This window comes from Neovison vison, chromosome 13, assembly GCF_020171115.1.
Source record: "Neovison vison isolate M4711 chromosome 13, ASM_NN_V1, whole genome shotgun sequence".
Taxonomy (NCBI): Eukaryota; Metazoa; Chordata; class Mammalia; order Carnivora; family Mustelidae; genus Neogale; species Neogale vison.
The window spans coordinates 141,545,040-141,572,886 of record NC_058103.1 but is presented as its reverse complement, the minus strand read 5'-3'; the positions used below and the strand labels follow the sequence as shown (position 1 = coordinate 141,572,886).

The 27,847-nt window shown below is 47.2% G+C and overlaps 1 protein-coding gene across 1 annotated transcript in view; it reads left to right on the top strand.

Annotated features, from left to right (window-relative positions):
* Positions 1–27,847, top strand: part of ST8SIA2 (ST8 alpha-N-acetyl-neuraminide alpha-2,8-sialyltransferase 2) — a 59,312-nt gene that overhangs the window by 13,001 nt on the left and 18,464 nt on the right. Inside the window, exons 2-4 of the mRNA XM_044229836.1 lie at positions 19,737–19,799; positions 23,260–23,388; positions 27,101–27,358. Of these exons, the coding sequence (XP_044085771.1) occupies positions 19,737–19,799; positions 23,260–23,388; positions 27,101–27,358 (450 nt within the window). The remainder of the gene's footprint in view (positions 1–19,736; positions 19,800–23,259; positions 23,389–27,100; positions 27,359–27,847) is intronic.

Here is a 27,847-nt window from a genome sequence, read left to right as displayed (position 1 = left end):
TGAGATCGTGTCTACATTTCTCTCCATGGCCAAAGGAGAGAAAATGTGAATTATAAAAGCCCCCCAAAGAACCATCTGATTCGAAGTCCATTAAGTGCCATCCTACTTACAGATGAAGCCCACTTTCCTTTTGGCTGGTTCCATGGAGAAAGACCAGTATCCTTCACAGGATAACTCGAGGTTCTCTACAGTCTTCGCGGCCTGGTACACAGAAGCCAGAGGACTGGAGGGATGTGGCTAGAATCAAGAATTCGCTGGCAGGCTGAGATCAAGCTGATAACACGGAGATTAATAAGGGTCTGCAACCTCCTCCATCCTGTAGCACGAAGGATGGTTTTAAATCAATGCTGGTCTTGCTGGCTTAATGGTACCTAATCTTACCTTTTGAAGCTGGAACGTTTGGGAGTTGAGATCAATGGAGAGAAAATAAAGTAAAATGTGTTGACTTTGGGATTTTTTAGTCTTCATCAGAGTGCCATTGTGTGGCGTTGTTTTTATTTTCTGTCTTGAAAATCGGCGGAGATTAGCCACTGAGACCATCAGCCTGGATGAGGTGGTTGGTGTTATTCAGTTTTGATTTTACTGTTTTCATCCACTACAAGACAATCTCTGTGAGGGAAGAGTCCATTTTCGCCCCGTTCACCAACGTGTCCCCGTTGCATGGCGCACGGTGAATGCTCAGGAACTGGTTTCTCGAACGTCACATTTCGGCGTAACCAGCACACGCTACCTACCATGGAGAAGTCCACTGTCTGAACGTGCTCCTAGCGAGGTGCAGAAACAGCAGCCTTGCAAGTCACTCGAGGTGCCCCCGGACAAAAGCGTCCCTGGTACCGAGATGCTGTGACCATTACTGCAAGCTTCATGTGCTTACCACAAAGCTGTACGAGTCAAATCGATCCGACTCACCATCCACAGGTACTCACAAGTCCTGTATTCGAGGCTGGCACCATGCAAATCTGAACCCAGTACAGGAAAAAAGGCTCAAGGCACTTGTGGTCTAACGGATCAGAGATTTCTTAGGGGTTGATGCCAGATGGGTCTGGAGTGAGCAACAATTTGGGAATCGGGGCTTTGGTTATGGATTCGCCACCCCCAGGCCATTCACCTTAAAGGCAGGCCCAAAGCTCTCTGGGACTTAGTTTCCCCATCTGTAGAATGAGCATGAGATGAGCCCACATGCCTAGCTCCAATGCCTCACAGCTGAGTGCCTCCCTCAATGGGTTTCCCTGTTGGATGGAGTCCAGACTCACTGGAAATAGCAAATCCTTTTGTTATGCCTCTGAATTCCTTGCCCTGAAATTTTAGAGCAGGGCAATAAATAGGTGCTGGTCTATTTTCACCGACCAGCTGCTCTACGTTAAACAGAAAAAAAATGACCACCACCGGAGAAGGCAGACTAACCTACTGAGCACCTGTTACCTGCCAGGCACTGCAGTAGACATTCTTACATCTCAAAGAAGCACCTTATAAACTTGCAAGAGAGGTTCAGTAACATCACTGTTTCCCGTCTTCCAGTACCACTTGGAGAATCATTATATTACAGCAGGATTGGTGCTCCAGATAAATTATGCTCAATATTCCATGTGTTAGAAAAGCACTAAGTGTGTGTAATAAAATATAAAAGGCTATTATCAAATATAGCTAAGTTGGAGGATTTTTGGAAGCTTTCTCCTTTTCGTTATCAGGAAGATTCATTGTCACCAACAAACCTCTCGTGTGTGCAATGGCAGTGCCTGTCCTCAGTGGTGAGCCCTGCCTTGCAATAAAAATGAAAGTGACATTGTTGTGCTGATGGTACTGATGATTCATACTGTAGGAGCTCCAAAGGGGGCTGAGGACAAGAGAGACATTTCGCAGAGGAGGCAGGATCAGGGTGGGGCTTGCGTCCAAGGATGCATCCAAGGACTTAGCCAGAAAAAGAAGGAAGGTGGTGATCCAGATGCGGGGAATGGTCGAAGCCAAGGAAAGGCTGAGTGACAGCAAGAAGCTGGGCTGGAGTGGAGGGAAATATGACAGGACAGAGAGCTCAGAGCTGAGCTGTCAGTGATGACGCTGTCACACTTGGTTCTTTTAGGAGCCACTTTGGATTAAGCTGGGGTCCAAAGACCTCTAAACAGTCTGTGATTGATCTCAGGAGATCAGTGAACCTCTTGAAATTCTAGGCATTTTTCTGGACAAAGGATCCATATATTTTTAAAGATTCTCAAAGGGATCCATAAAGCTGAAGAGAAGATGTTATGGACAGTAGGAAACCTTGAAGGGTTTTGAACAGGATTGTGCAGAGAATATGTGAGCTGCTGAGAGGGGGACGAGCTGGGGAGACCACTCATGTCATCCACAGGAGGAGCTTGGAGGGTTAGGGTTGCAGTTGTGTCAATGGAAAGGAAGAGAGAGGGCATCATTGTACAGAGAAGAAGTGACAGCGCTCAGGGGACCATCAGTGGTGGCTAGGACAATGGTTTGGCCTTAAACATGGTGATTATAAAAGGATGGAGTTTGTCTATGTGGGAGTTTTTAAGAATTTAAAAATCACTGCCTGAATCAACAATTATCAGAGCATTGGGACAAAAGGCTAGCTGGCCCATTTTCCTTTATTCATTAAGTATGGCAACAAAGGCTCAAGATGGGAAGAGGTTGTCCATGGTCATGTACATGGCGGGCAACTGCAACTAGGATCAAGCCATAAGAGAACAATATCTAGGAGGGAGGTTGTGGAAGTTGGAGATGGAGTTTGGAAGCCATTTGTAGGGAGATATTAGTTGAGGCCATGAATGGAGACAAAATCCCTAAAGAAACAGAGACCCCAGGATTAAGCCTTGGCCATTGCCCTCATTTAGAGGGTGGAAAGGATAAGCCAAGGTAGCAAAGGCCATGGAGAAGGTTGGACAAAGATGAGAGGGGAACCAAGAGACCAAAGCAGTGAGCAAGAGAGGGAAGTGCTCCTGGCAGGTTTGAGGGTGCTCAGGGGCCCCTGGACTTAGCCATCAGCAAGTGTCTGGTGACATTTGGCACAATGATGAGATGAAAGAAGATTTCAAAGAGAGGTCCCTGATCAAAGAGGTCATGTTTACCGTCTGGCTGCACCAAAGGTTTGAGAAGGAGGGAGAAGCAGGTCCGGGGTGTGAAGAGCAGGCAGGAGGAGAATAGTCTACGAAGGAAAGATCGCATTCATAAAAATAAGGTAGAGAAACAAGGAGCGGGAGAAGGAAAGGAGAGGTTATATGATAAAGCTACCATGTTGAGGTGAAAACAAGACCAATAATCAGAGTTGGGGAGAGGAAGAGTGGGATGAAGTCTTGGAAACCGTATTCTGGATTGGGAGGCTCCAGAAACATGAATTTTAAAGGAAAGAAGATCTGGGATCCACCAACCCATCAGGCTCTTCTTGCCTAAGCAGATCCCTCTGCCTGGGGCTCTTCCCACAGCCTTTTGTGAGGCTGGCTCTCGCTCAGATTCCAGGATGCTGATGGACTACCGGCTCCTTCGGCAACTCTTCCTTGGCTCCCGCGGAGCCTGCCCCCAGTCCCTACACACCCATCCCTGTCCTCCTCCATTCCTCTTGGTGCCACCAAGTACATGTTTATGACTCTTCCTTTGTTGAGATATTTGTCTTTCTCGTATGGGTATGTGTGTGCTTCCAAATTTAGATTTATTTTAAGGATTTTATTTATTTATTTGAGAGAGAGAACGAGAGAGCATAAGCAAGGGGAGCAGTAGGCAGAGGGAGAGGGAGAAGCAGCCTCCCTGCTCAGCAGATGTGGGGCTCCATCCCAGGACCCTGAGATCATGACCTGAGTTGAAGGCAGACACTTAACTGGCTGAGCCACCCAGCTGTACCTCCAAATTTAGATTTTAAGCACCTTCAAACCTGGGGGGCGGGTTACTGTCTATCCCCGTTGTGCCCCCAGGTCTCAGCTTAGGGCCTGCCATATAGTAGGTGCCTAATAAGTGCATGCTAATTGGAAGAAAATGATGGGAAGGCAAAGGAATCCAGCCATGACCTGTCTCTCTTCTCAGAAGAGTTTTAATGAGAACAATAATAGAAGTAAAATTGAAATAGCATCTGCCAAGCTGTTTGTATATATTCATTACCTCATTTACTCTGCAAAGTTTACTCACTTTAAGGAGTGAGGAGGCTCAGCTTTAAATACTCTGCTCGCTCACCAAAGCCTGTGTTCTTCTGTCGCTCTTTTTTTTTTTGACAGTATTGAATCAAAGAGGCATTTCTGTCAAGAAAATAAAAATAAAAATGCAGAGAGACAAGATCCCTTCCTGCCTTCCCTCTTCCAGGGGGTGGGGAGGTTCTGGGCATCTTCTCCCCTCTGCTCCCCATTCTGAACGTGCCCATGCAAAGCCCTTTACATGCCAGGATGTTTTACAAGAGCCTAAGAAGCATTAAATTTCCCATCCATTTGTCCAGTCCACTGTGGTCACATGGAGAAGTAAGCTGGTGAAGAATTCTCTTTGCCTCTGGATTGTTCTAAAGTCCAAGGAGGGGCAGACTAAGCCTCACTTCCCCCTAGCTTCTTCCCTGGCCTTTTCTAGGTGAATTCAGTGGCAGGAGAAGTGGAGAAGGGATAAGGCTCAAAGCCAGCCCCAGTCCAAAGCCTGAAATGCTACCTTGACCCATTGTCCCCAGAGCACCATGCAGAGCCACCAGCCCAGACCCTGGAGGTAGACGGGCAGAACGCCCCGCACACACCCGGGGAGTCCTGACTGATGCTCAGAGCAAGGGGGAAAGCAAGGGAGGGGAACTTATCCAGTCCATCTTTGCACCTCTCACTTTTGTGTGTTTGCAGCAGAAACCAGGCTCCCTGAAAAGCTGCTAGAAGCATTTGAAACATTAGGGCCAAACCCTCCTAGAAGGAGAAGGTAGGAATCCAGTGGGATAGACAACCCCAGGTCCCTGTGCACACACCCCTTGGAGGACTTGGCTCCCTGCTTCCTTCTCTTGGCTGTGCCAGGGGACAGCTTGGGCATCTGTCTGGAGTCAGGTGTAGGTCCCAAGTACAATTGCTGTCTGGCCCTGCTCTCTGGCTTCTCTTCTGGATTTGCGCCAATTACACGAAGCCCCAGTTTTGACTCCACTCAGGCTTTGACCACCCCTGCCCCATGTTCCCAGCTTAGAGACAATCTGTTAGACAAAGCCAGGTTCATATCCTGCCTCCAGCTCCTCCTTACTGTAAATCCTTGGATTCAATGCTTAACGTCTCTAACTGAATGGGATTACTAAAAATGCTCACCTCATAGGGTTATGATAGAGACAAAAGGAGAAAATCCACAGTGAGGGTGTGGCCTATGGGTGCCAGATGCTAGGTACCCAGGCAGTAGCAACTCAGGATGGTCACTCCTCTGGGCTCTACCATCCAAGCAAAGTCCTTCTTAAGTCCCCACCCAGACACCTGTTTCTAGCATGAACCTGACACAGGCTTGGGTGCCACCATCCTCTCTATGCCCATCCCGACCCCACCCCCACCCGCTACAAGCTACAGCGATGTTTGTTGAGTGAAGTCATTTTCTATTCCCTAACAACATAGCAGGAGGTTGCATTTTCCATCCTGAGCACCAGCTCTGGGCTTTTCTCCAAGGCAATCAGGAATTGGCTCACAGGGAGACAATGGGCAGAACCCCTCCACAATTCCTCCCCAGAGCCCCCAGACTCCTCCAGGACAAAGGGTAGGTGTGGGACTGGAGGCCATGGCTGACACCTGAAGTCATGGGGGCTGAGTATCCTTCCAGAGCTCGGGCTGGTTTCCTCTTACTGTTCTGTTAGTTGGAAGTTCAATCAGCAAGCCCTGGGTAGGCAGTAGCCTTGCACTGTATGGTAGGAAGAAGGAACTTCCCAGATTTCCTTTCCAGCAGCTTTGCTTCTACAGGGGGCAAAGGACTCAGCCTCTGTGTGTTCTTCTGCTTATGGTTGAATTTATCAATAAGCACCTTGTCAGTTGTCATTGAGAAGGAACAAGAAGCTAGTGCCCCCTGCCACTCCCCGCACACCCTCGGGTCCAGCAATCTTGCTATACTGGCTTAAGAGGGGCTTCTGAGTCAGGGATGTTAATGGAGAAGATGACATGCGATTTTCTGCTATGTGAGTGGCAAAGAGTCAATCCAGGGATCTCAAACTACAGAGTCCAGGTAGGACATGTACATAAGTGAGGCATCTCAGGGTAAGACAAGAGGGAATGGTGAGGACATGGTGAAACGTAGCATATTCCCACCTGCCCCCCGCCCCGGCTCCCACCAACCTGAGGCACAGCCCCTTCTCAACTCAACTCAACCAACCACTCTGACTCAGTGTGGCCAGATCTTCTGATTGTTCACAAGGATCCAGAAATTAGCATGCTTTATAATAACTATTCCCTTGAGCTTTAAAATATTGGCTTCTGATTTTTAAAATGTTTAGAATATGCAAGTCACCTCCACCCAGACACATATTGAGGCCAGATATGACCTGGGGCCGGCAGTTCATAAACTCGGAATTTAGTAAATGCAGATAGAATAAAGGATTCCTGAGGGAGAGCATGATGTTCAAAGATACAAGCTTGGTTGGATCCAACCCACACATTCCAGAAACTTCCCTTGGTGGAGTTAGCAAGTGGCAAGTGGGAAAATAGAATAGGAAGACAGAGAGGGCTACCCCAGAAAGTGTCTCCTGTGCTGTGCTCCTTAATTTTTGTTCTTTATTTTGAAAGCTGGGAGGGTCTGTAAGGGAACCCTGAAGAGTTTCAAGGAGGGACTACCAGATTGCAATTTGCATCTCAGAAAGCTGGGTCCAGTGTGGGAGGGGGCGGCAGAGAATGACTCTCTAAGACAGAGAGGGAGAGAACATGGAGACCAAGCCATGATCCAGGGTGGGGCCATGAAGGTCGGCACCTGCTCCCCTCAAGTGTACAATCTGAAGCCTGGGTGGTCTTGGAAGGCGGAGCATGGTGAGGGCATGTGGGGAATATAGATGCCACCTGGATCCTGGTCAGGTTTGAGTTGTGTAGGGAGGTATCCAGGATGTGCATGATTCTGGAAGTGAGGCGTGCCTGCTGGGAATTAGTCAGTCTAGACAAGCAGTCTAGTAGTCTAGTAGTCTTGTCTAGTAGTCTAGACAAGCAATGAAGCTGGGGTTTGGATAAGTGATCCATGCTCAGCAGGGCTGAGCTATCCCAGCATGGAGAGGAGGGCAGGCAGGTGGGGAGGAGCTGGGAGAAAGTAGTGGGAAAGGCTCAGGGAACACTTGGAGATGTGAGGCCAGTCGACGGAGGAGGACAGTGTCTGTGGCTCGCGGCATATTTCGGGTCTTAGTCCAATGGCAGAGCAGAAAGAACCAACGTGTGGTCGGACTCACTCAAAGACCAGTCGGTACTCCGGGAGTTTTGCAAGGAGTCCCCCTGGGAGCTCAGTCCAGCACAGGCTGCTAGCCGGTTGAGCCTAGGTCTCAACAGCGTGCCCTCTAGAGGTGCTTCCTGCTGTTTAGCTGAGAGTTTCTTTGTTGAAGAAAAGGAAATGCACTGATTAGTCTCTGGCACACCACTGGTGACAGCAACGGCAGCAGGTACGACAGCTCTGCCATGGGGAACACACGCATTTTCTTCGACGTCCGGGTCCTCCTTTCTCCCTTGAGGGCTGCACTGCTGAAAGGCAGCTTCCCTGAGGACAGCTGTTCCACGGGGGTTTGGCAGAGTCCTTGCCCAGCAATGGTTCTCTCTGATCCAGAGGGCGGCAGCCATCACGTTAATACAAAAACCGAGGTCCCTGTCCGTCCAGTCCTGCTCACTGCAGTCGCACAACAGGTCCCCGCTTTACCGAGAAGGACATCAAGTCATAGAGAGTCTAAAGCGGCCAAGCCAGAACCATCAGGACCCAGAACCCCAACTCCCTAACTGATGGTCCTGGCCATCCTCCTTCTGCACGACACCCACACTCCCTGCACGGTGACCGCTGGAAAGGCAGGGTGGGGACACATCTGATACCCAGAAGAGACAGGACTTCAAAATCCTCTCCAACGTTGGTGCCCTCGGGGGGTTTCCTCGGGGAAAGGCTGCCACTGGTATTAATGGGGATGGATGCTGTTTCTGAATGCAGCTCCATCAAGAAGGGAATAAAAGAGAGGGAAGAAAGGCCGGCTTAAGGTAGAGCCCTTTCAAGTGCTGCCGAGGCGAGGCGGGTTCAAGAGCAAAGCGCGGCACTGTGGCTGGGCATTCTGCTTCTCTTTAAAGAGCACAGATTTATCCATGGCAGGCCACATGAATGAAAGGAGAGGCTTTCAGAGCTGCCAAGATCCCACTTCAGGGGTTTTGCAGGAGTCTATTTCTAATGCAACGATGCAAGGCGGGGAATGACAGCCGAGGTTAACACTGTATCTGCAGCAGGAGGCAGGGGGACTGCCGATAAATGGACACTGAGTCACTGGCCAGTGGAGGTGCTAGGGTCTGAATGCTTGTGTTCCCCACCCCCACCCCCAGATTCACATGTCAGAACCCTAACCCTCAATACGATGCTGGTAGGGAGTGGAGCCTTCTGGGAGGTGATTCGGTCGTGCGGGCGGGGCCGTCATGATGGGAGGAGTGCCCTGTCCCGGAGAGCCCTCAGAGCTCCCTCACTTCCTCCACCTCAGGAGGTTAGAACAAGAAATCAGACCCAGATGGGGTGGGATATGGGGGGGGGCTCCCCCGACCATGCTGCCTCCCTGATCTCAAATTCCCAGCCGCCAGGACTGTGAGCAATAATACATTTTTGATAAGCCACCCGGTCCCTGGTATCATGCTCTAGCAGCCCAAAAGGACGGAGACAGTAAGATTGAATGATTTTTCATATAAAACCACTCCTGGATCACGATTCCTCCCTACTGGTGTGGTGCAGGTGAAGATTCTAACTTGACTATTTCTCCAGTCCGCTCACCAGCTACCTCACAACTACTTGTGGAATTAACCTTTGCTTCTTTTTAACTCCCTGGCATCTTCCTGACAGTATGTTGAATCCTTACCCGCAGCAGGTGAAGGGCAGGGTGGCCCCATTCTCCAGGCAAAGGAGACCCCAGTTCGTGCTCTGCCAGTGTTTTCACTGGGCAAATCACTTAACCTTTTGGGGCCTGCGTGTTTTATTTTTAAAACTAAAATGTGAAAATTAACAGGTCCCTGTTACAGAGCCCCGCACATCGTGGGGTCAAGCAAATGAGGTCATTAACATTTTTCACTGATCTCTTGGAATCTGCATCCGCTTCCTGGAAATATGTTCTAGTGACATGTCCATCTGGGACAGGGATTTTCACCTGGGTTGGTGAAGTCATCACATTTTGGGAGTAAATTTTGCTGAGAAAAGAGAGGCTGATTCGTTTGAAAACAAAACAAAACAAAACAAAAACCATATTCCAGTATATTTTGTATTTGAAAAGTTCATAAAATGAATAGTTTGTAAGAAAAACTGTAGAAAGTAATGCTGAACAAAATCTTGCTGGGTGTGAAAATAGAGAAAAATCAAGACTTTTAATTGGGGGCACCCTCTGGGGAGCTGTGAGACTCAAGGGATTTTATTCATTGTACGTGGAACCTTAAAGGGTTGAGTGGAGATGATTTAATATAATAATGGGTTTTCTGAGGCAGAAGGAATCTTAACGATGCCCTGAGGACTCTAACCCCTCTCTTGGGTAGGGATTGTTCATTTGTCCCTTCCCAGTAGCATATTTCCTCTAGAGGGAAATCTGTCCCATGGCCAGACCGAGGGAGCCCTGACTTTACCTATCCAAGAAGGACAGAACGAAGAAGCAGCCACTATCATTACACAAGGATGGGGTTCAAATAAGGTGGGGAATGAGTAGCATCCATTGCGAGAGTTCTTTTGATGTGGGACATAGACCAGATTGGAGAGGCGCCAAGAGAGGGTAGAATGAGGAACACAGATGACTAGTGTAGACGATTCCTTAGGAAGTTTGCTAAGTGCTGGCAAGACATAGAGAAAGTACAGAAACCTTATCGAATTAAGGTTGGGTTGTTTATTTAAGATGAGAAAAGCAGGGGCACCTGGGTGGCTCAGCGGGGTAAGCCTCTGCCTTCGGCTCAGGTCATGATCTCAGGGTCCTGGGATCGAGCCCTGCATCGGGCTCTCTGCTCAGCAGGGAGTCTGCTTCCTCCTCTCTCCACCTGCCTCTCTTCCTACTTGTGATCTCTGTCCGTCGAATAAATAAATAAAATCTTTTTTTAAAAAAATGAGAAAAACAAACATACATATAAATGCTAGTGGGTATGAGCCAGTTGTATGGCCAAGGAATCAGGAGCTGGGATCCTGAGTCCACCTCCTGGGTCCAAGCCCTGGTGTCCCTACTTAGTCCCTGTGCTGCCCTAGGAAGTATTTCACCTTCTCTGTGCCTGAGTGTCTTGTCAGGTGGAACGGGTAAGCAGTGCTGCCTCACAGGGCTATTGTGAGGTCCAAGATATATATCAGAAGTACGACAGAGCTGGAGGGATGTTGTTGAAGATATGGAAGGGAGAAGAAGTAGTTGATAGAACAAGAGTCTCCAAGGCAGGAAGGGATGCTATTCAGAGCACAGGTAGGTCTGGATAAGAGAACAGCTAGCTCCTACAGGGCTCCTGGGTCTGGATAAGAGAACAGCTAGCTCCTACAGGGCTCCTGGGTCTGGATAAGAGAACAGCTAGCTCCTACAGGGCTCCTGGGTCTGGATAAGAGAACAGCTAGCTCCTACAGGGCTCCTGGGTCTGGATAAGAGAACAGCTAGCTCTTCTCTTGTAACAAAGGAAGGAAGGAGGCAGACGTCTTCTGTTTACAAATATTCACTGAGCCCTTATGATGTCCAGGCACTGTGCCCAACGCTGTGGGTGCAGCCGCAGCAAGACAGACCCGGCGCTTCCGTCACGAAGCTTACGCTCCGGGGGCAGAGTCAGACAGTGCATTTAATACATGAATATGGTGATAAGAAGACAAAAGGAGATGGGAGCGGGGAGGGCCACGGTGGGGAGAGTAACAGAGCAGATGCGATCTTAAATGGGGTGGTCAGAGATGGTCTCTGTGAGAAAGTGACATCGGAGCCCAGGTTTGAAAGGACAGGGAGTGAGTCATGGAGAGACTTACAGGAAGAGTGTTCAAGGGAAGGGGAACAGCCAGTGCGGGAGTGCTGAGGCTAGAGCACCCCCTAGGGGGACATGGGTAGGTGGGCAGTAGTGGTCGCAGTGAAGCCAGGATTTCCCTTCCTCCTCCCCAAGTCATGCTTCTGGGAGGCTTAGTCCTCTTCTCTACAGGTGGAGGGACACCTTCAGCCTTCCTGACTCATCTACTCATTCAGCAGCCCTCTCCCGGGCATGTTTGATGTGCAACAGAGACACACCCCACCCCCGCAACCCGGAGATGAGCAGGACCCTGTCCTATGCTTGGCTGCGGTCTGGCGAAGTCATGTGCTAGGTGACACTGCAGTGGTGGGGAGCACCTTGGTGCAGGTAGGACCAGGACCCAGAAGTAGGACAAGCGCTCTGGCTTGCTGTAAAGCAGGGACTTCAGGATGGAGTCAGGGGGCTCTCAGAAAAGTCTCTACAGCCTTGAATGATTTACAGAAGTCTTCTCGGCCAATAGCTTTACTGTCTCCAGCTCAAGCCACAGAATAAAGATGTCTCACCTCTGAGTTTTAACTGCCTTGGTTTCTGGGGTTTTGAGTGTTTTCAGGGTTTAGGAATGCAGCATTCTCTCAGAAGTCTTTCTATTATAAAGTCTCTCTCCTTTATAAAATGGGTATGGGTTTAAGGATAGAGAGTCCCACATAGATTGGTAAACAGTGCCTCAGTTTATGCCAAAAAGACTCAGGTTTGAGTGAGAAATCATATGGTCCCTTTCTCCCCACCCCATCAAAGGTAACAGTTTCATAATGAGAAAGGATCAGCAATAAACCGGGTATAAATATTTGGCATCCAAGTGCCTTATTTACTTGAATTTGGATGTGTAGATCCCTATCTGTGCTTTTATATGAAGACTAGAGAAATTGCCTGGAACATAATCAAAGCCCTAAGTTCACATGGGTGTTTTCTGAACTTGAGCAAAGGGAAGAACCAGGAGTTAGCTGGTTCCTTTTTGTACACCGATGGAAGCTGATTCACAAGCAAAAGTTTGCTGAAATCAAAGCAAATGGGTAATATTTAATAATTTAGTAATACACTAATATTTAAAGTGAAAGAAGGGAGGACAGCCAAGAAAGGAGCTAGGCGGTTGACGAGGAGAGCTCAGGGGCATAAGAGAGACACCTGTAAGCTCGCTGACTTCACCCTGGTCCTTGACACCAACAGCAGAGATCTCGATCGTCATGGAAACACCACTGTCAGGGTCGAACCCTACCGAGGTCTCTTCAGAGCTCTGTGCCTGGTGTGTTTCAGTATCTGTGAGGTTCAAGGGCTTCTGTCCAATAAGACTCACTGTCCAGGAAAGGGTGTCCCAGAGACTGGTGAGCACATCAGGAGAGCTTCAGGCTTGACCTGATGAGCGAGAAGCTGAGTTCATGGAACCAGAAGAAAGAGGCAAACTGGTGACAAGCATAGGTGACCCTGGTAATAAGTCTAAATCTGATGGAACTACCAAGCCAGAAACGTCACTTGCTGCTTATAAAACTGAAGCTGCTGTGACCTTTAGAGTCACAAGGAGTCCTGGCTGGCGGTCCAGAAGTGACCGGCCAGTTCCAGCTTTCAGTATGATCCATGGTCGTTGTCAACACTGGTAAGGAGCTGACAGTGCTGGAGTTCATGGTCCTCCTTCTTGGAGCTGTGCCTTCAGGAAGCCTATGCTGGATCAGAAGGACATCGTCCAAAAGAAATATGGCAAAGACGCCTCTCACATGGGGGATGAGAGGCATTTTGCTCTTAACTCCTGAGAGCAGAGGTCAGGAAAGTGTGACTCATCGGTCATGTCCAACCAGCCACCATTATCATGTGGCCCTCAAGCCAAGAATGTTTTGACATTTTTTAAAGGTTGGGAGAAAAAAAAAATCAAAGGAAGTGTAACACTAATATCCAGTGCTTTATAATCTGTCCTGCAGTGTTCTAAAGCCTGGAACTCATTAGCTCATGCACTCCTTACTTAAACCCTGTGAAGTGGTTACTCGTTCTGTAGACCAGGAAACAAACGGAAGCTTCTAGATAGGTTAAATAATAGTCAAAGATCACACAGCTAACGATTAATTCAGCTAGAACTCAGACCCAGGGAGTCTTATTATAGAGCCTTGTCTTCTTAACTTGCATCCCCATATAAAATGTTCTCCTACCCCATAAGTGTAGATAAAGTAGAAGTCCAAAAGAGAGACTCAAGACACACATTTTGATGAGTTCGTGGGAGGGAAGACTTTATAGAAGAATGATGCAACCTTTTTATCATGATGACAGGACTACTAACTTCAAATCTCAATTAATCAAGCTCCAATCTCCCCCCAGAAAGAATTGCATTCTTCCATTGCAAAACCTTCCATTTTTCCTCTTGGTCCACAAAGCCTAAAATATTTTGCTGTCTGGCCCTTTAAAGGAAAAGTTTGCTGACTCATATCCCACAGAATATGGAACGTTGGAGTTGCTATGGAATGTGACTAGAAAGGCTGGCTGCCCTTACAAGGTGACGAATGGCATGAGTGATGTAGCCTCTAGTTCTTAGAGTTTGGAAAGTATGACCTCGAAATTCAGGTCTCTTGATGAACCCAGCCATTGCATCACTCCTGAGTAGCTGATGACGGGGTCCAAGTCCTTCATCAAGGACTACCCAGTGGTATCTACTAAAGATGCCCTAGAGCAGGATCGCTAGAATGCTGGGAAGACGTTCCCACGAATGCAGGTAGTATACAGGTGTTGTGGGCGGCCTCACGGTGACCAACCCAAAACAAATGACTAAGCCTGTGGACAACACCACATGTAACTGCCTTCTGCTCAGAGTGAATCAGACACCAGTGACAGAGTGTCTTCAGGAATGCAAATTGGCCTGGTCCAAAGGATGGGGTGCCATGTTTCCCACTGTGCTAGGGCAACTGAAAATACTTTTATTGCCAACTTCATAGTGAGGCTGTGCACTGGACCAACAAGGCTGGGCCCCTTGCCCATCTAGCACTTGGCCAAGTACAATGAGCTCCATGAAGGAGGAGATGGACAGCAAAGCTTAATTTTCTGGCAACAAATTCAGGAAGCTCCTCACCAAGTAAGCCCTGGGCCAGAGAGCCCCTGACCCATCCAAGCACTGGTCAGCTGGTAGACCCTCTGCTCCTGTTCTAATCACAGGGGCTCAAGGATCAAGACACAAACACTTGGGAGGGGTCTTTCCCTCTCTTGTCTCTGAAGTTCTGCCTCCTTAGAACAGCCGCATCAAAAGCTAGTTTTCCAATGCATGCAACTACATAGAAGAATCCTTAAAAAATTACACTAAGTGAAAGAAGCCAGACACAAAGGTCAACTATTATATGAGTCCGCTTACATTTATATATATATATAATATATAATTTATATACACAAATTATATATAATTTTATATAAGTAATATTATTTATTTAATTTATATAATTAATTTATATTAATTTATATAATATATAAATATATATATTAAAAATATGGAATAGACAAATTTATGAAGCTAGGGGGTAGAATAGAGGTTACCAGTGGGTGGAAGGATAAGGGATGAGGGAGGTATTGTTTAATGGGTGCATAGTTTCTCTTTGGGCAATTAAAAAAACATTCTGAAGCTACATAGTGGTAATGTGCCTACACAACTTTGGGAATATACTTATGCCACTGAACTGTACACTTTAAAAGGGTTAAAATGGGAATTTTATGTTAAGTATATTTCGCCACAATTAAAAAGAAACCCATCCTCTAACGCTGAACCCAGAAGCCCTAGCTCTGTCCATGTGACTGACCCCAAATGAATGATCCCTTTTCTTACAGTCCTCCCCACCATGCATTTCTGGGGCCATATATTTATTGTGTGTCCCTTAGACAACGGGAAGGAAGCCCAACTGGTTTTATGCAAAAATTGAAGGAAAAGGGGCTCCTGGGTGTCTCAGTTGTTTAAGCATCTGCCTTCAGCTCAGGTCATGATCCCAGGGTCCTGGGATCGAGCCCCACATGGGGCTTCCTGCTTGGCGGGGAGTCTGCTTCTCCCTCTCCCACTCCCCATGCTTATGTTTCCTCTCTCACTGTCAAATAAATAAAATCTTTCAAATTTTTTGAAAAAAAAAAAATACTATTCAGTATCCTCCCAAAACTCTGAAGGAAGGAAGGAAGAACCATCTGCAAATTCATGATTTGTGCTTTAGTTTAATCTTTTATTCTCAAGACTAGTCAGTTGTTTAAGTTGGGTCTAGACTCTTAATTAAAGCTGACAATTTGTTTACTGAGCCTCTCTCTCCAGTGACAAACAGAGAACACAGGAGATTCTAAACAGCTACAAGACCCCAACACACTGGATGTTCCCTTACCCATCAACAACTGGGCTTGGGCAAAGAGACAACACAGAAATGCAGCTTTCAGATTTGCTAATTGCTTTTCACTAGAACAGAGCTAACTGTACATGATGCCTTTTTTTTTCAACTTATCATTTTTATGCATTGTTTTAGTTTACCAAGTACACTCTACTCAGAGGGAGTATTAGGTCAGTGGTGGAAAGGAGATCACTGTCCTAAAATGCAGGGCTGTAATCAATTTCTATCATCACTATGGCTGAGAATATTTAACAGGGTCAAATGCAGTGGTTATTACTAGAAATACACCTTGTTTTATAGAGTTCTTTATGTGTGCAAAGTGCTTTTCTATATGTCTTCTCCTTTGGATTATCCAAGTGCCTTTGTTTCTATGACCTCAGCACACTGTGAATTATCTTTAGCAAATTTTTCTCACCTGATCATCTTCTTATGTCACTCAACCAAGCAGGTATCAGCATTCCTTCATTGTAAGGAAGGCAAGCTTATTTTAATAACACTGAAGGCAAAATCCTAATCAGAAAAAAAAAAAAAAATCCCTTGTCCGTTCATGTGATTCTTGTTGAGCCAAACATCTGCAGTCTGTTTCTTGGAATGATGGTGTGCCCCATTCAATGGATATCTGAGAGGGGGAACTGTGTCTTGTACAGGTGTAAATCATATGCAGGAACATGGCATGCTCACTGGGAAGGGAAGACTTGGAAGAAAAGTCCCACTTAACCTGGAAGTTAGATTTGATTCAGTAAGCCACAGTTGGGGAAGGCTGCGAAGGTGAACAAGACAGGGTCCCTGCCTCTTTTAATAAAGGTTTTATTATTATTTAGGTACGGTCAGTCCAACAGGTCAGAGGATGATTGCCACTAAAATGATATTTTATTATACTTCCAGATCCCAGGTCACCCAGGAGGCAGAAAGATGAGGAAGACTGTGGGCAAGAGCCTTTACTGTCACTCTCATAGGAAGGAAGAGTGAGGCAGGGGAAGCAGGCTGAGGCTGGTTGAATAAATCCAGCAGGCTCTGGGACATAGGGGCTGCCCCTAGCTGTCCAGTACGTGGCTCTGGGGTGATTAGGGTAGAGGGATAGTAGCCCAGAGTGTGAGACCCCAGTAAGCAAGATAACAGCGGTGTGGTGTGGGCGCTAGACTGGTTGGTTTGCCTTTGAAAGGTACACTCCCAAATGAGTTGTTTACTGTCTGTAGGAATTGGCTAACCCGGGAGGGTCAGTCCCTCCAGAGTCCACAAGACTTCAGAATACAGAAAAGAAAAGACTTGGTTAATGCATGCCCTCCTGGGGCTGATGTTCTAGTGCGGTGAACAGCCAAGGAAACTGCAACCGGGACCAAATCTCCAGGCCCTGGTTCCAATTCTAAAAGGAGGAGTTTGGACCATGCACATGAGATTTCTTTAAAGTGAGTTCAAGAAATTGTTGAAATAATTAAATAAGCAGGGAAGTCACAGATGCTGTAAGACCATTGAATGCTCTGGGAGGAGAAGGAAAAGATGGAAAAATGAAAATGGGATGGTTTGGAAAGGAAACACAGATGTTGGCTCGGGGGTCATCTGAGGAAGGTGACAGCAGATAGGCTGGCCGGTGGGAGATCCCTCTTCCTGGGCAGAAACAAGGGTTAGAGCAGAAATTCTGAATGGAGACAATTTTGCCCCCCTGCCCAGGGGACATTTGGTGAGTCTGGTGACACATTTTTGGTTGTCATGAATTGGGGGGATAGGGGAAGAGCTGTTGTTGGCGTAAAGTGATGGAGGCAAAGATGCTGCTGAACTCCATAGGTCTTGGTGCCACTCAGGACCTGGTCTGGAGGCAGAAGAGAAAGACCTGGGACAGCTGTTGGGCACGTGGTTCTCTCCAAACCCCTGGTCACATTAAACCAGAGGGCTGCATAGAGACAGTGCTCTCTCTCCTGATGCCCACTTCGATTTCATGAAAGATACCGTGCATGGGGTTTGTTGAGGATTGCTTTTATGTATAAGCCAAGTTTTAAGTTTTTATAAAGTCAGATCTGTCTTATATTTTCTCTTATGACTTCTTCTTACCCCTCTGAATTTTAAAAAGTCCTTTGCATACACTCTTCATACCTCATCAAAGATTTGATAAATATTCTCTTCCATTTTCTCACCGGTTTCTTATGGGATCCCTTCCTTAAATGGGTACCTCTGCAATTTAGTCTTTTTCAGAGGGCTCTAGAAGTATTCCCAGAGATAATATGGCTTTAGGAATTCCAGTGATAAATATTTTTGTATTAATGACATTGTGTTCTTTTCAAATGCCATCTAATCCCTATATCAAACACGTATTTTCACAGATGGCATTGCTTAGGATCGGGAGTTTTCAAAGACGAGTCAGTTTTAAAACTTAAGGAGGTAATGTTGTGTGTGAGTGATAAAACATGGTGAACTGGTGGTAAGAGAATAGCTGGCATTTAGGAAACACTAGTTAAGTCACTTGAGATCATTTTGATGTATAGACTAAAGTAATACTCAACTGATTCCCCTCCGCCTCACCTCCAGGTTGTTAACCAACTACTCCAAACCATTTACTGAATTTCTCATTGATCATGATTTTTTAAAGTCATATATCAATTCTTATATGAAGTCTTTCTGGAGGATCTTTTTTGTTCCATTAACCTTTCATTAGTCTTGAGCTATTACCACACTTTTAATTATTGCACTTGACTGAGTATCTGGCCCCACAGGTCTTCCCTCCCTGTGAAGAGTACTGATTTTGAGGACAGGGGTCAGGATGGGGGCATGTGCAAGGTCAGTGGCATGTGGACAGCAGTACACCCAGGAAAGCCCTTGGGGTTTGATCTGAGTAGATGTAGTTACAGGTCCAGAGCTGGCCCGATATTCCCAGACCCCTGAGATAAAAATGCCAGAGCAGAGCTCTGTCTTCACAGGGAGAAACAAGGAGAGACAAAAAGGAAATACTAGGCATTGATTTAAAATGTGAAGAACCAATGACACTCCATGCAATCAAGAACTAGACTGGGAGGGATGGAAATTGGACACCTGAGGAAAGACCTAAGGGAGGAGGCTCTGGGCAGGACATAGCGTACTTCCTGTGTCGGATTGTCTGGCTGTGAAGTGGAAGAATGTTGGCTGATGCCAAATAATGCTGAAAAGATGTTTCAGTCCATCAGGAAAAGGCATATATGTTTTCACACAAATGCATACACAAAACTCACACACAGTGTTATAACTACAGATAAGGTAACCCTAAAGAAAGCAGACAGAAAAATCCAGTCTCAACAGTGTAGAGACAGGCATTCACTTCCCCCAAAGAGTTCTCATTAAATCACAGGATCCCTTGAAACATACAGTTTCGCCAGTGATTTAATCGTTTCTCCGGAGTGCTCCAACACCCTGACGGAAAAGCTAGATGGAAGTTTAGAAATGAGAAAAGTGTGAAGAAAGAGCTCCTCCACCACACATCCTATAAACCAGTGGGAGAAAAAAATATTCAATTTAATAAAAATAATTAGTCTCACAACTTTTAAAAAACACCCACAGGGCACAGAGTGGACTAGGTACTGAGTGATAGCCCTGTGTGATAGCAAAGCAGGGTGACACTTCATGGCCCCAGAGGCCCCCTTCAGAATGGAATTTTCCAGAAATGAATAGGTGGTGGGGCTGGAAAGGGCCCTAGAAGGTTTCTACTCCAAAAACCTATATTCTAGAGGAAGAAGCAAATGACCCTATTAATCACCCATTCCTGCTCCTAGCCCACAACAAAGTGACACCACTAATTATTTTTCCTGCCACCAAAAAAGCAAATCATTACCACATTCAGGATTCTGTTGAACTTCTGGTGTCTCGGGTTTAGAATGTGAGGGACAACATCCTAACACGTGAGTGAGAGCAACAGAAGACCAGGGGCAGATGCTGCTGAATCATGCTAGAGTGAAGGCCAAGTCATGCTAAGACATCCTAGAGCAGATGCTGAGTCATGCTAGAGCAGATGCTGAGTCATGCTGAGTCATGCTGAGGGATTAACTAGGGGAGATTAATCTCAAAGAAGTTGGTCTCAAGACTCAAATGATCTCAAGTGGAAACACTCCTACCAATTGAAACAGTGTTCAAGTGGGATGGTGGGGAGATCTCGGAGGCCTACTTCTCTGTAAAATGCTTGGGTCTGTGACTGCCAGGATGTTGCCCACTCTGGAGAAGCCCGAGTGAGATCTCATCCTCCCTCTATGGTTCTCCAGGCAGGCTGCGGGATCTCCTGGTGATTGAAGAGGGTTTTGGGAAGAAGAGCTGGGTTTATAAATAATGCATTTCCTTTGTCTTGCAGGGATTCTGGAGGCAGAGGTACAATCAGATCAGCTGTGAACAGCTTACATAGCAAATCTAATAGGTTTGTAAATTAGATTTTGTGTTCATTTGTTTTTGCTGTAAGGCAGCTATTAATCTGCTTCTCCTCTTTGCTGGATGTGCCCTTCTTACTTAGCAAATAGATCTGTTTTGTTTCACTTTGGCTTTGCATTTCCCTAATCACTTTTGGGAGGAGCTGTCGATAGAAGAGCCCAGGAAATGGCCCAAGGTCTAGAGGCTGTAGAGATGGAAAACTCAGATGGGAAAGAGCTACTTTCTGGAAAAGAGCCCACACATTTTGAAGCACTTGAGCCACCAATGTGCTTATTCATAACTTGCATTTTTGCTGAGCAGTGGAAGCTCTAAAGAAAATCAGGTCTCTCACTCAATTTCATTGTAGTAGGTGGCTTATCTGGGAGATTAAGATGGAAAATAAAACATTCAGGAACTTCACAAAGACCTCTTAAAAATATTTAGGAAGTCAACACAGTGATGTTCATCTTGACTGTTGAATGCACAATCTAAATTCTGAAAGCAATTTTTCTCCTGTGATGATCCTTGGCCAGAGGCTGCTTGATACACAGAAGGGAGCAAATGCTTTGCAAGCTAACAAACCCACACTTGCCACAGACTATGGTTGGACCAGGCTTTTGGGTCCGATTCTCCACTGATGACAACTGCCCCATAGCTCTGACCTACAGGCTATGAGCCTGAGCTTAAGGAACATTGGAAGGAAGAAAGATTGCCACATTGTTTGACAAAGTTACTACTGAAAATGAAGTCCTTGTCTTACTTTCTAAATATCCTACTGTGGTCAGTCTGGGGATGAGAGATCCAAATGGTTTGGAGTAGGGTCTCTTATTTGCCCTTCTATAGATTTTTTTTTTTTTCGTTTTAGGTCTCTTGACCATAGCCGACCTATTCAATATGTCCATTCCTAACCCCACATGATTCAGGAAAGTGACCCCTCTCTCCCTGACATCATTGCTTCTAGCTCTCTAATGACAAATGAAACTTGCACTATGCCTAGTAAAATGCAGAAATAAAAAAGGAGACCACGTGGCCCTAAGTTCCTCTCTTTCTACTGTGGAAAAATGTCCCCTTTCGGAGAAACAAGATCTTGACCCATGATCTTGCCACAGCTGTGCTCCATGGTAACTTGAGGGAGGAAGAGTCTTACTCAAAATCAAGTATGAGAAGCAGGAAGAAAAAGCCTTGGGAGCCAGGCAGACCAGGATTCATTCCCCGTGCTTGTAGTTGGGGCCATGAGCAAATTATTTCTCCCATCTGAACCTGTTTCCTCGGTGCATTGGAATGACCCACTAATCCAGCTGAGTTTGTGCAACAGAGAGCATGTAAAACCAGTGACTTGAGTTGGCTCCTGGGTCACCTAATCCATCCCTCCGATGTTACAGAGAAGAAAGCAGAGGACAGAGACCCAACGTGACTTGACCAAGTGCCCCAGCTCAACAGCCACAGAGCCAGGATTAACTCCAGGAAGACCACAGCTAGAGGCATAAGTTCTCCTCCTAGATTTCACTAGGAAGTGGAGACAGGAATGGAATTTTACCACTAGTCATGCCCGCGTTTGTCTCTTTCCCTTCCTCCCCTCCACCACTCTGTCCCAGAGAAGCCTAGAAACTCCTTCTGGAGTTTTCCAAGAAAATTCCCTGGGCAAGCACCCAGGATAGGTACCTCTGCAGATCCTTCTGGCCTGAGAGAGCCTGGGGTCAACCAATGTGCCACAGTTTCTAGGAAGCTTCACCTTAAGACTGAATCCACATTAAGCCATGAGATACCAGGTTCTGATCATTTATTACCAATGAGAACATCAGCTAGCCTGTTTGGAAAATAAGTCACGTTTGGAAGTCCTGTTTGGAAAGCACAGAAGTGTTTCTTTCATAAATACTGTCTGATGTAAGCTACAGTGAAGTTTGGGATCTTGAGGTGTAATAGCTAGATCTGTGGTCCCAAGTGTCACTGCTCCTACCTGTGGCCTGTGCAGAAGGAGGCAGTGCCACAGGGTTTTGACCACAAGTAGCTCCTCCTGCAGCCTTATGAGAGGGCAGTCAGGGATAGGTGCAGGAGACCTCGTGGTCCTTACAGAATTCTAGGTCCTTAATGCTGGATATCTTCCTTTTTCTATAAATGGGGAAACTGAATCTCCAAGAAGTAAAATGATTTACCCACAGTCACACAGCTTGTAAAATCTTTCCATGACACCTTCTGCTTCCTTTTATGAAAACAACAAAATTTCCAAGGGTCTTCTGTTTCCTCTTCTAGTCCTCTGCAAAAGTTACATATGTTTGAATCCAAAACAGGAGATATCAGCCAGAGGAGTCAGGAATATTGAGCAATGGAGATGTGTGGGGAGAATGTGCAGAGATAATTTGCACCCCCAACTGAATTTCTTTTCTACCTACAAAAAGCAAAGTAGAGCATCGGCTACAGACTTCATTAAAAGAACTGCATCTCTTTTAACTTGGCTGTTTCCAGATAAATGCTGAGGACATAGATGTTTGGTTTGAATTCTTTAGAGCTCCAAAATTTGGCATCCCAAATCCACTTATCACTGGAAGTGGGAGAATCTGCTGTCAGCACAGACAAAAGCAATACCTGACGCGACCCACATGCATCTGTACGCATCTGATAAAGGCAGGCTGGTGACTACACTGCCTTTAGAGATGTAATTGTAACCTAGTTTCTTAGAAACCTACTAGCATAGATTTCAAACCTCAGGATTCAAGCGGGTCCCAAATGCTTAGTGTTCCTGAGTCAGGTAGAGAGAGGCTGTGCAGCCAGAATTGTGATTTGCCCTGGACATGCAGGGCCAACCAACTCCTTCACCCATCCAGGCTCCCCCAAGGTGAAATTCAAGTTTAACAAACATTTACTGAGCACCTCCTATGTTAGACCTTTAGACAAAAAAAGAAATGAATGAGGGAGCTCCCCTGCTTACAGGCAATGGGAGAGGGAGACCGAGCACCGAGAACTGTGGAACACGGTGTGAGGTGTCATCGGAGAGTACGAACAGGGCAGTGATACGATAAGACGGAGGAGGGGAAAGCCACAGGCTGCTTCGCTTTTCCCTGGCGTGAGCTTTTGTTTTCTCTTTATTAAGTTTTGTAGACCATCTGATGCCCCCTAGCCGCTAATGCAACTGCAGAGTTTTGCAAAAGTAACTTGAAGGTGTAGTACTATTCCAACGGTTGACAGCAAGGTTTCACTGGGAGGAGACATTGGGGTGGGGGATGGAGAGAAAGAGAGAGAGAGAGAGAGAGAGAGACTGCCTTTCCCGTCTCCAAACTGTATGTACTGTATATCTGAGGGAGAGAATTTGTGCCCTCTAGAAGATAAATAGACTTCCTTCCCTTCTCAGGTAATAACTGCAATTTTGCTCTCCCGAAGTTTACATCCAAGCCCATGCAAAAACAAAACTATTAGACTTGTCATCGGCATGCTAACAGATCATGTCTACCCTCTTCCTTTTTTTTTTCTTCCAGAGCTGAAGTTGTAATAAATGGCTCCTCCTCGCCAGCTGTTGTTGACAGAAGTAATGAAAGCATTAAACACAACATCCAGCCAGCCTCGGCCAAATGGAGGCACAACCAGACGCTCTCTCTGAGGATCAGGTAGTGGTAATTACCTATAGGACAAGAGAGAGCCTTGGCCTTCTTCGGCACAAGCCGGCAAATTGCCGCTTTCCATCATCTAAAGAAGTCAGGATAGAAATAAAATGTTTACCTCCCGCTGAGGCAGATTTCATCCGTAAGCAATCAATTGGAAATAAAAACCTGAGACAACCCCAGCAGCCCAACACGTGTGTGCAGCGACTAGGGCTGGGGAGGTGGCAGGAGCTCCCCGCTGAGATCCTGGGTTCTGGAAGGAGTGAGGCTCTCGGGTCAGCAACAGCAGGAGCCTGAGTGGTGGAGACCACAGGTGGCTTCTCCCAGGCGATCCAAAGCAAGAGTCTTTCTCTGGCACTTGCGCCGCCGTCTGTGGGTGACCCAGGAGCTGACATAAAGAGGAGAGGTGTGCTTAGCCAGAGAGGAGCTCTTGTCCTGAGCTTCTAGGATGATGTCTCAGAGCTCTGCAGTCACTGCTGGGTGGCAGGGATGGAGAGCTGTAAAGGAGGAGATACAGCATCAACATTTTGAGTACTTGACATTGACATAGCCATGACTGACCCACCAAAGCTTGGTCAGTAGAACCCTGGCATCGTGCTGGGGGCCCGGGATGCTAACATAAAGCAGACATGCTAGTGGGGAGACACAGATCTAAGACAGGACAGCGCCATGTGACACACACATTAAGTGGTGTTGCATTGCATGAATCAGTGGAAATACAGAGATCACGCTGAGGAGAGAACAAGGGGATGAAACAGGAGAGCCAGAAAAGGAGCAGCGGGATTAGAAAGGTAATCAGGAGATTGACAGGTATGCCAAGCTTCATGCCACTTGCGCACAGCCTGGCATCCGGTGTCCATTCCCTGTGCTGCCGGGGCACGAAGTAGGAGGTATGGAATGTGGGTGGGGAGGTTGGTGAGGTAGCCTGGATCAGATGGAGAACGCCTGGACTAAGGAGCAGGGAGGTGCCCCCTCCAGGGAGGCTCCCTGTCAGAATGGAAATGCCCCACCCCCTAGTCCAAGGCTTCACTGGGGACATGAGGGGGAGTGGGGGTGGGAGCTAGAGACACATGAGACCCGGGACCCAGCAGCTGAGAAGCCACCTGAAGGAACCGACTCCTGGCAGCACCGTTCTGCCACCCTCACCAGTGCCCCTTCTGAGGCCCCCTGGTGCACCAGCTACAGGCCTTTATCACTCGCCCTTGGATCAGCAGTACTCGTGGATCCGTCCGTGAGATCATGCACAATAGTCTCCCAGGGTTGGGTTGCTCTTAACCAATTCCCACCCACTTGGTGGCTTAGGACCACAGAAACATATTCTCTTCCAGCTCTGGGGCCCAAGTTCCAAGTGCTCCCTCTGCGTGGTGGGGAAAGGGGTGTGCAGGGGGGAGGGGGGATGCTTCAGCCCTTCCTCAGCCCTGTGGCCTCATGCTCCAATCCCTGTCCCCATCTCTTCTGTGTCCGGGCGGTTCCCTCTCCTGCCTCTTATAAGGACACGTGTCATTGGCTTTGGGGCCCACCCGGTAATCCAGGACTTTCTCAAGAGCCTTAGTTTCATTGCGTCCTCAAAAGTGCTATTTCCAAATAAAGCCACATCACAGGTTCTGAGGGTTAGGAAGTAGACATACATCTGGTGGGGGGAGCACCCCACCCCACCATCTGGGAGTGAAATCCTCCCACCAGCACAAGCCCACCTGCACGCCCCTGGCCTTGATGGACACTTAACACACACATACACACACACACACACACACACACACACTTTCAGAGGCGACCAGACCATGGCAGCCTACAAACACAGCCACACTGGCAGGAACAATGTGCCTTCACCCAGGGGGAAAAGGAATTTCCTCCAACTCCCTTCAATTAATCACCCAAATTATTATTAATAAAAGATGCTGTGAGTGATTCGGAATGGTGTTTAATAATTGATAGTAATTTCTCATAATTAGGTATAAATCAATTCACTCATAGAGGTGTTTATTTATGGACTTTCTAGGGACTCTCTTTACTTTTAAATACTTTGGGGTAAGTGATTGCAGAGGTTTTAGCAATCTCCATACTGTATCAGTTTGTCAAGTTGTAGAATCCTTGGTATAGGGCAGTAAATAAATATAATGCCTCTTTTCCCATCAAGAGATACAAATTATTCAGCCCGGAGTGTCTCCCCTGCGTGATGGCAAGAGATCCAGGTCATTAATAAGACTAGTGGAAGAAGAACTTCCTTCCTGTGTGCCCTGCCAAGCATTCTAGCCACCCATTGGCTACCCCAGAGGCTCCCAAATCCAGCCACATGTTAAAGTTCCCTGGTGAGCGTTAGGAAGCACGCAGAGCCTGAGCCACTCTCAAAGGCAGGATTTCTCAGGTGTGAGCCCCAAACTGCCGAATTCTTTATAGTTCCCTGGGGGCTTGAAGGGGCGTGCTGCTGGGACACGCAGCTGGTGGCCAACATCTCCAGTCCTACAGGCTCTCAGGCATCCGTGTTACCATTTGCACAGTGGGGCAACTCTCTTGCAAATTCGCACATTTGCAAAGTGCAGGAAGAAGTTTTGTCCTGCCAGGGCTCTGCGGAAAAGAAGATTGGCATCATTGTATCTATGTTCGAAAGGGGCTTACAGCAGGAAATGAAGTTCATGTAGGGCTACTGTGGGGACCAAATTTCTTTCTCTTGACTTAAATCACTTCTAAAGATGTTTTAGGAGATTCAGACAGTAAACACCTCCACCCCAGCTAGACTCCCCCAGCTATGTCTGGGTGGTTTAAGTAGATGTCCCCAGGCGATTCTGAGAAGACACCTATCCTTTTTCTCACCACACCCCATTCCAGCTGTGTACTTTGCTAGATGATTCTAGAACATTCCCCCGAAATCAAAGTCACCCTGGAGACTAGGGAGCTGTCCTTTGCTCACCCTTGTTCTGAAACAGCATGAAGGAATTTCTCTGAGGGACCAGAGGAGGATCAATTTTTATAAACTCGAACTAGATAGCAGTGGGGGGCAGAACAGCACAGTCCACGGAATGGACCGACTCAGGAATGGCAGGCCACGTTCTCAGTCTCTCAAAGGTAGAGGAGTTGACACACCTCACAGTATCTACACTCCCATTCACCCATGGGATATCCCCTCTCCTAGAGAAGATTTTTGTGGAAGAAAACGGACCGCTGAGGAGTGAGGGACATGTGTCATCCTGGCTTCCTAATCCTGGCTCAGGACCCCCTGTCGGATGCTGGCCCCGAATCCCACTGAGAGGGAGTGTGATATCTGGGGATACTGGAAGTGTCCAAAACAAGCGTTCCCTGGGACACTGGATTTTCAATGCTAAAAGAAGGCTGTCCTGGGCAAACCAGAATGGCAGGCGAGAATTCTACCACTGAACCACCCATGCCTGGGCAAACCAGAATGGTGGGACACCCTTCCTCCCCGGGCCTTCTGTGATGAGCTCTTACTATGTCCTAATAGAGTCCTCTCCCTGGGCAGTTACCACCTCTCATAGGAAGAGGCCATAACCAGAAAAACCAGACCGGCCCTCGCCATAGTTGCCTCTGGGCCATTTCTGATACTCCCCACCTAGAACGCATTCTCAGAGGGCACCCGAACTCAGCTTCGCCTGTGTGCTGGCTGCGTCAGGCCACGGGGGGACAGAGGGCAGGAAAAGCTGGGTTGACAAAGGGCAGCTGGCCACAGGGAAACTTGTTCCTCATGTGTGTTTGGTTCCTGTAGGAAGCAAATCTTGAAGTTTTTGGATGCTGAAAAGGACATCTCTGTCCTCAAGGGGACCCTGAAGCCCGGAGACATCATTCATTACATCTTTGACCGTGACAGCACGATGAACGTGTCCCAGAACCTCTACGATCTCCTCCCCAGAACCTCTCCCCTGAAGAACAAACACTTCCGGACTTGTGCCATTGTGGGCAACTCGGGGGTCTTGCTGAACAGCGGCTGCGGGCAGGAGATCGACACGCACAGCTTTGTCATCAGGTAATCACAGCAGGGGTTCCGGTCCCGAAGCGACAGGCAGGTTTAAGTGGTGCACAGCAGCTGTCCCAAGAGGTTGAAACGAGAGACTATGCTTGGGTTAGTCCCTGTTCTCACCTTTGTGCATTAGAATTTCTTGAGGTGCCTTTAAAAGCCCCAGTGTCCAGAGTGCACCCCAGACTGATTAGGTCAGTCTGAGGGGTCAGCAGGATGTAGCCGAGGAAACCCAAATGGTCTGGTGTACCATCAAGGTTGAGAATCCCTAACCTGGCACAGAGGTAGGCAGACTATGGCCAACAGCTTGTTTTTATCAATAAGGTTTTACTGGAACACAGTCATGTCCATTCATTTTCGTATCCTCAATGGCTAAATTAGTTGGGCAGAGTTGAAGTGTAGCAACAGAGAGAGCATATGCCAATCTGAAAATAGTACCTAGCCCTTTATGGAAAAAGTCTGCCGACCCCCAGATAAAGCCTAGGCCAGCCAGTTGTC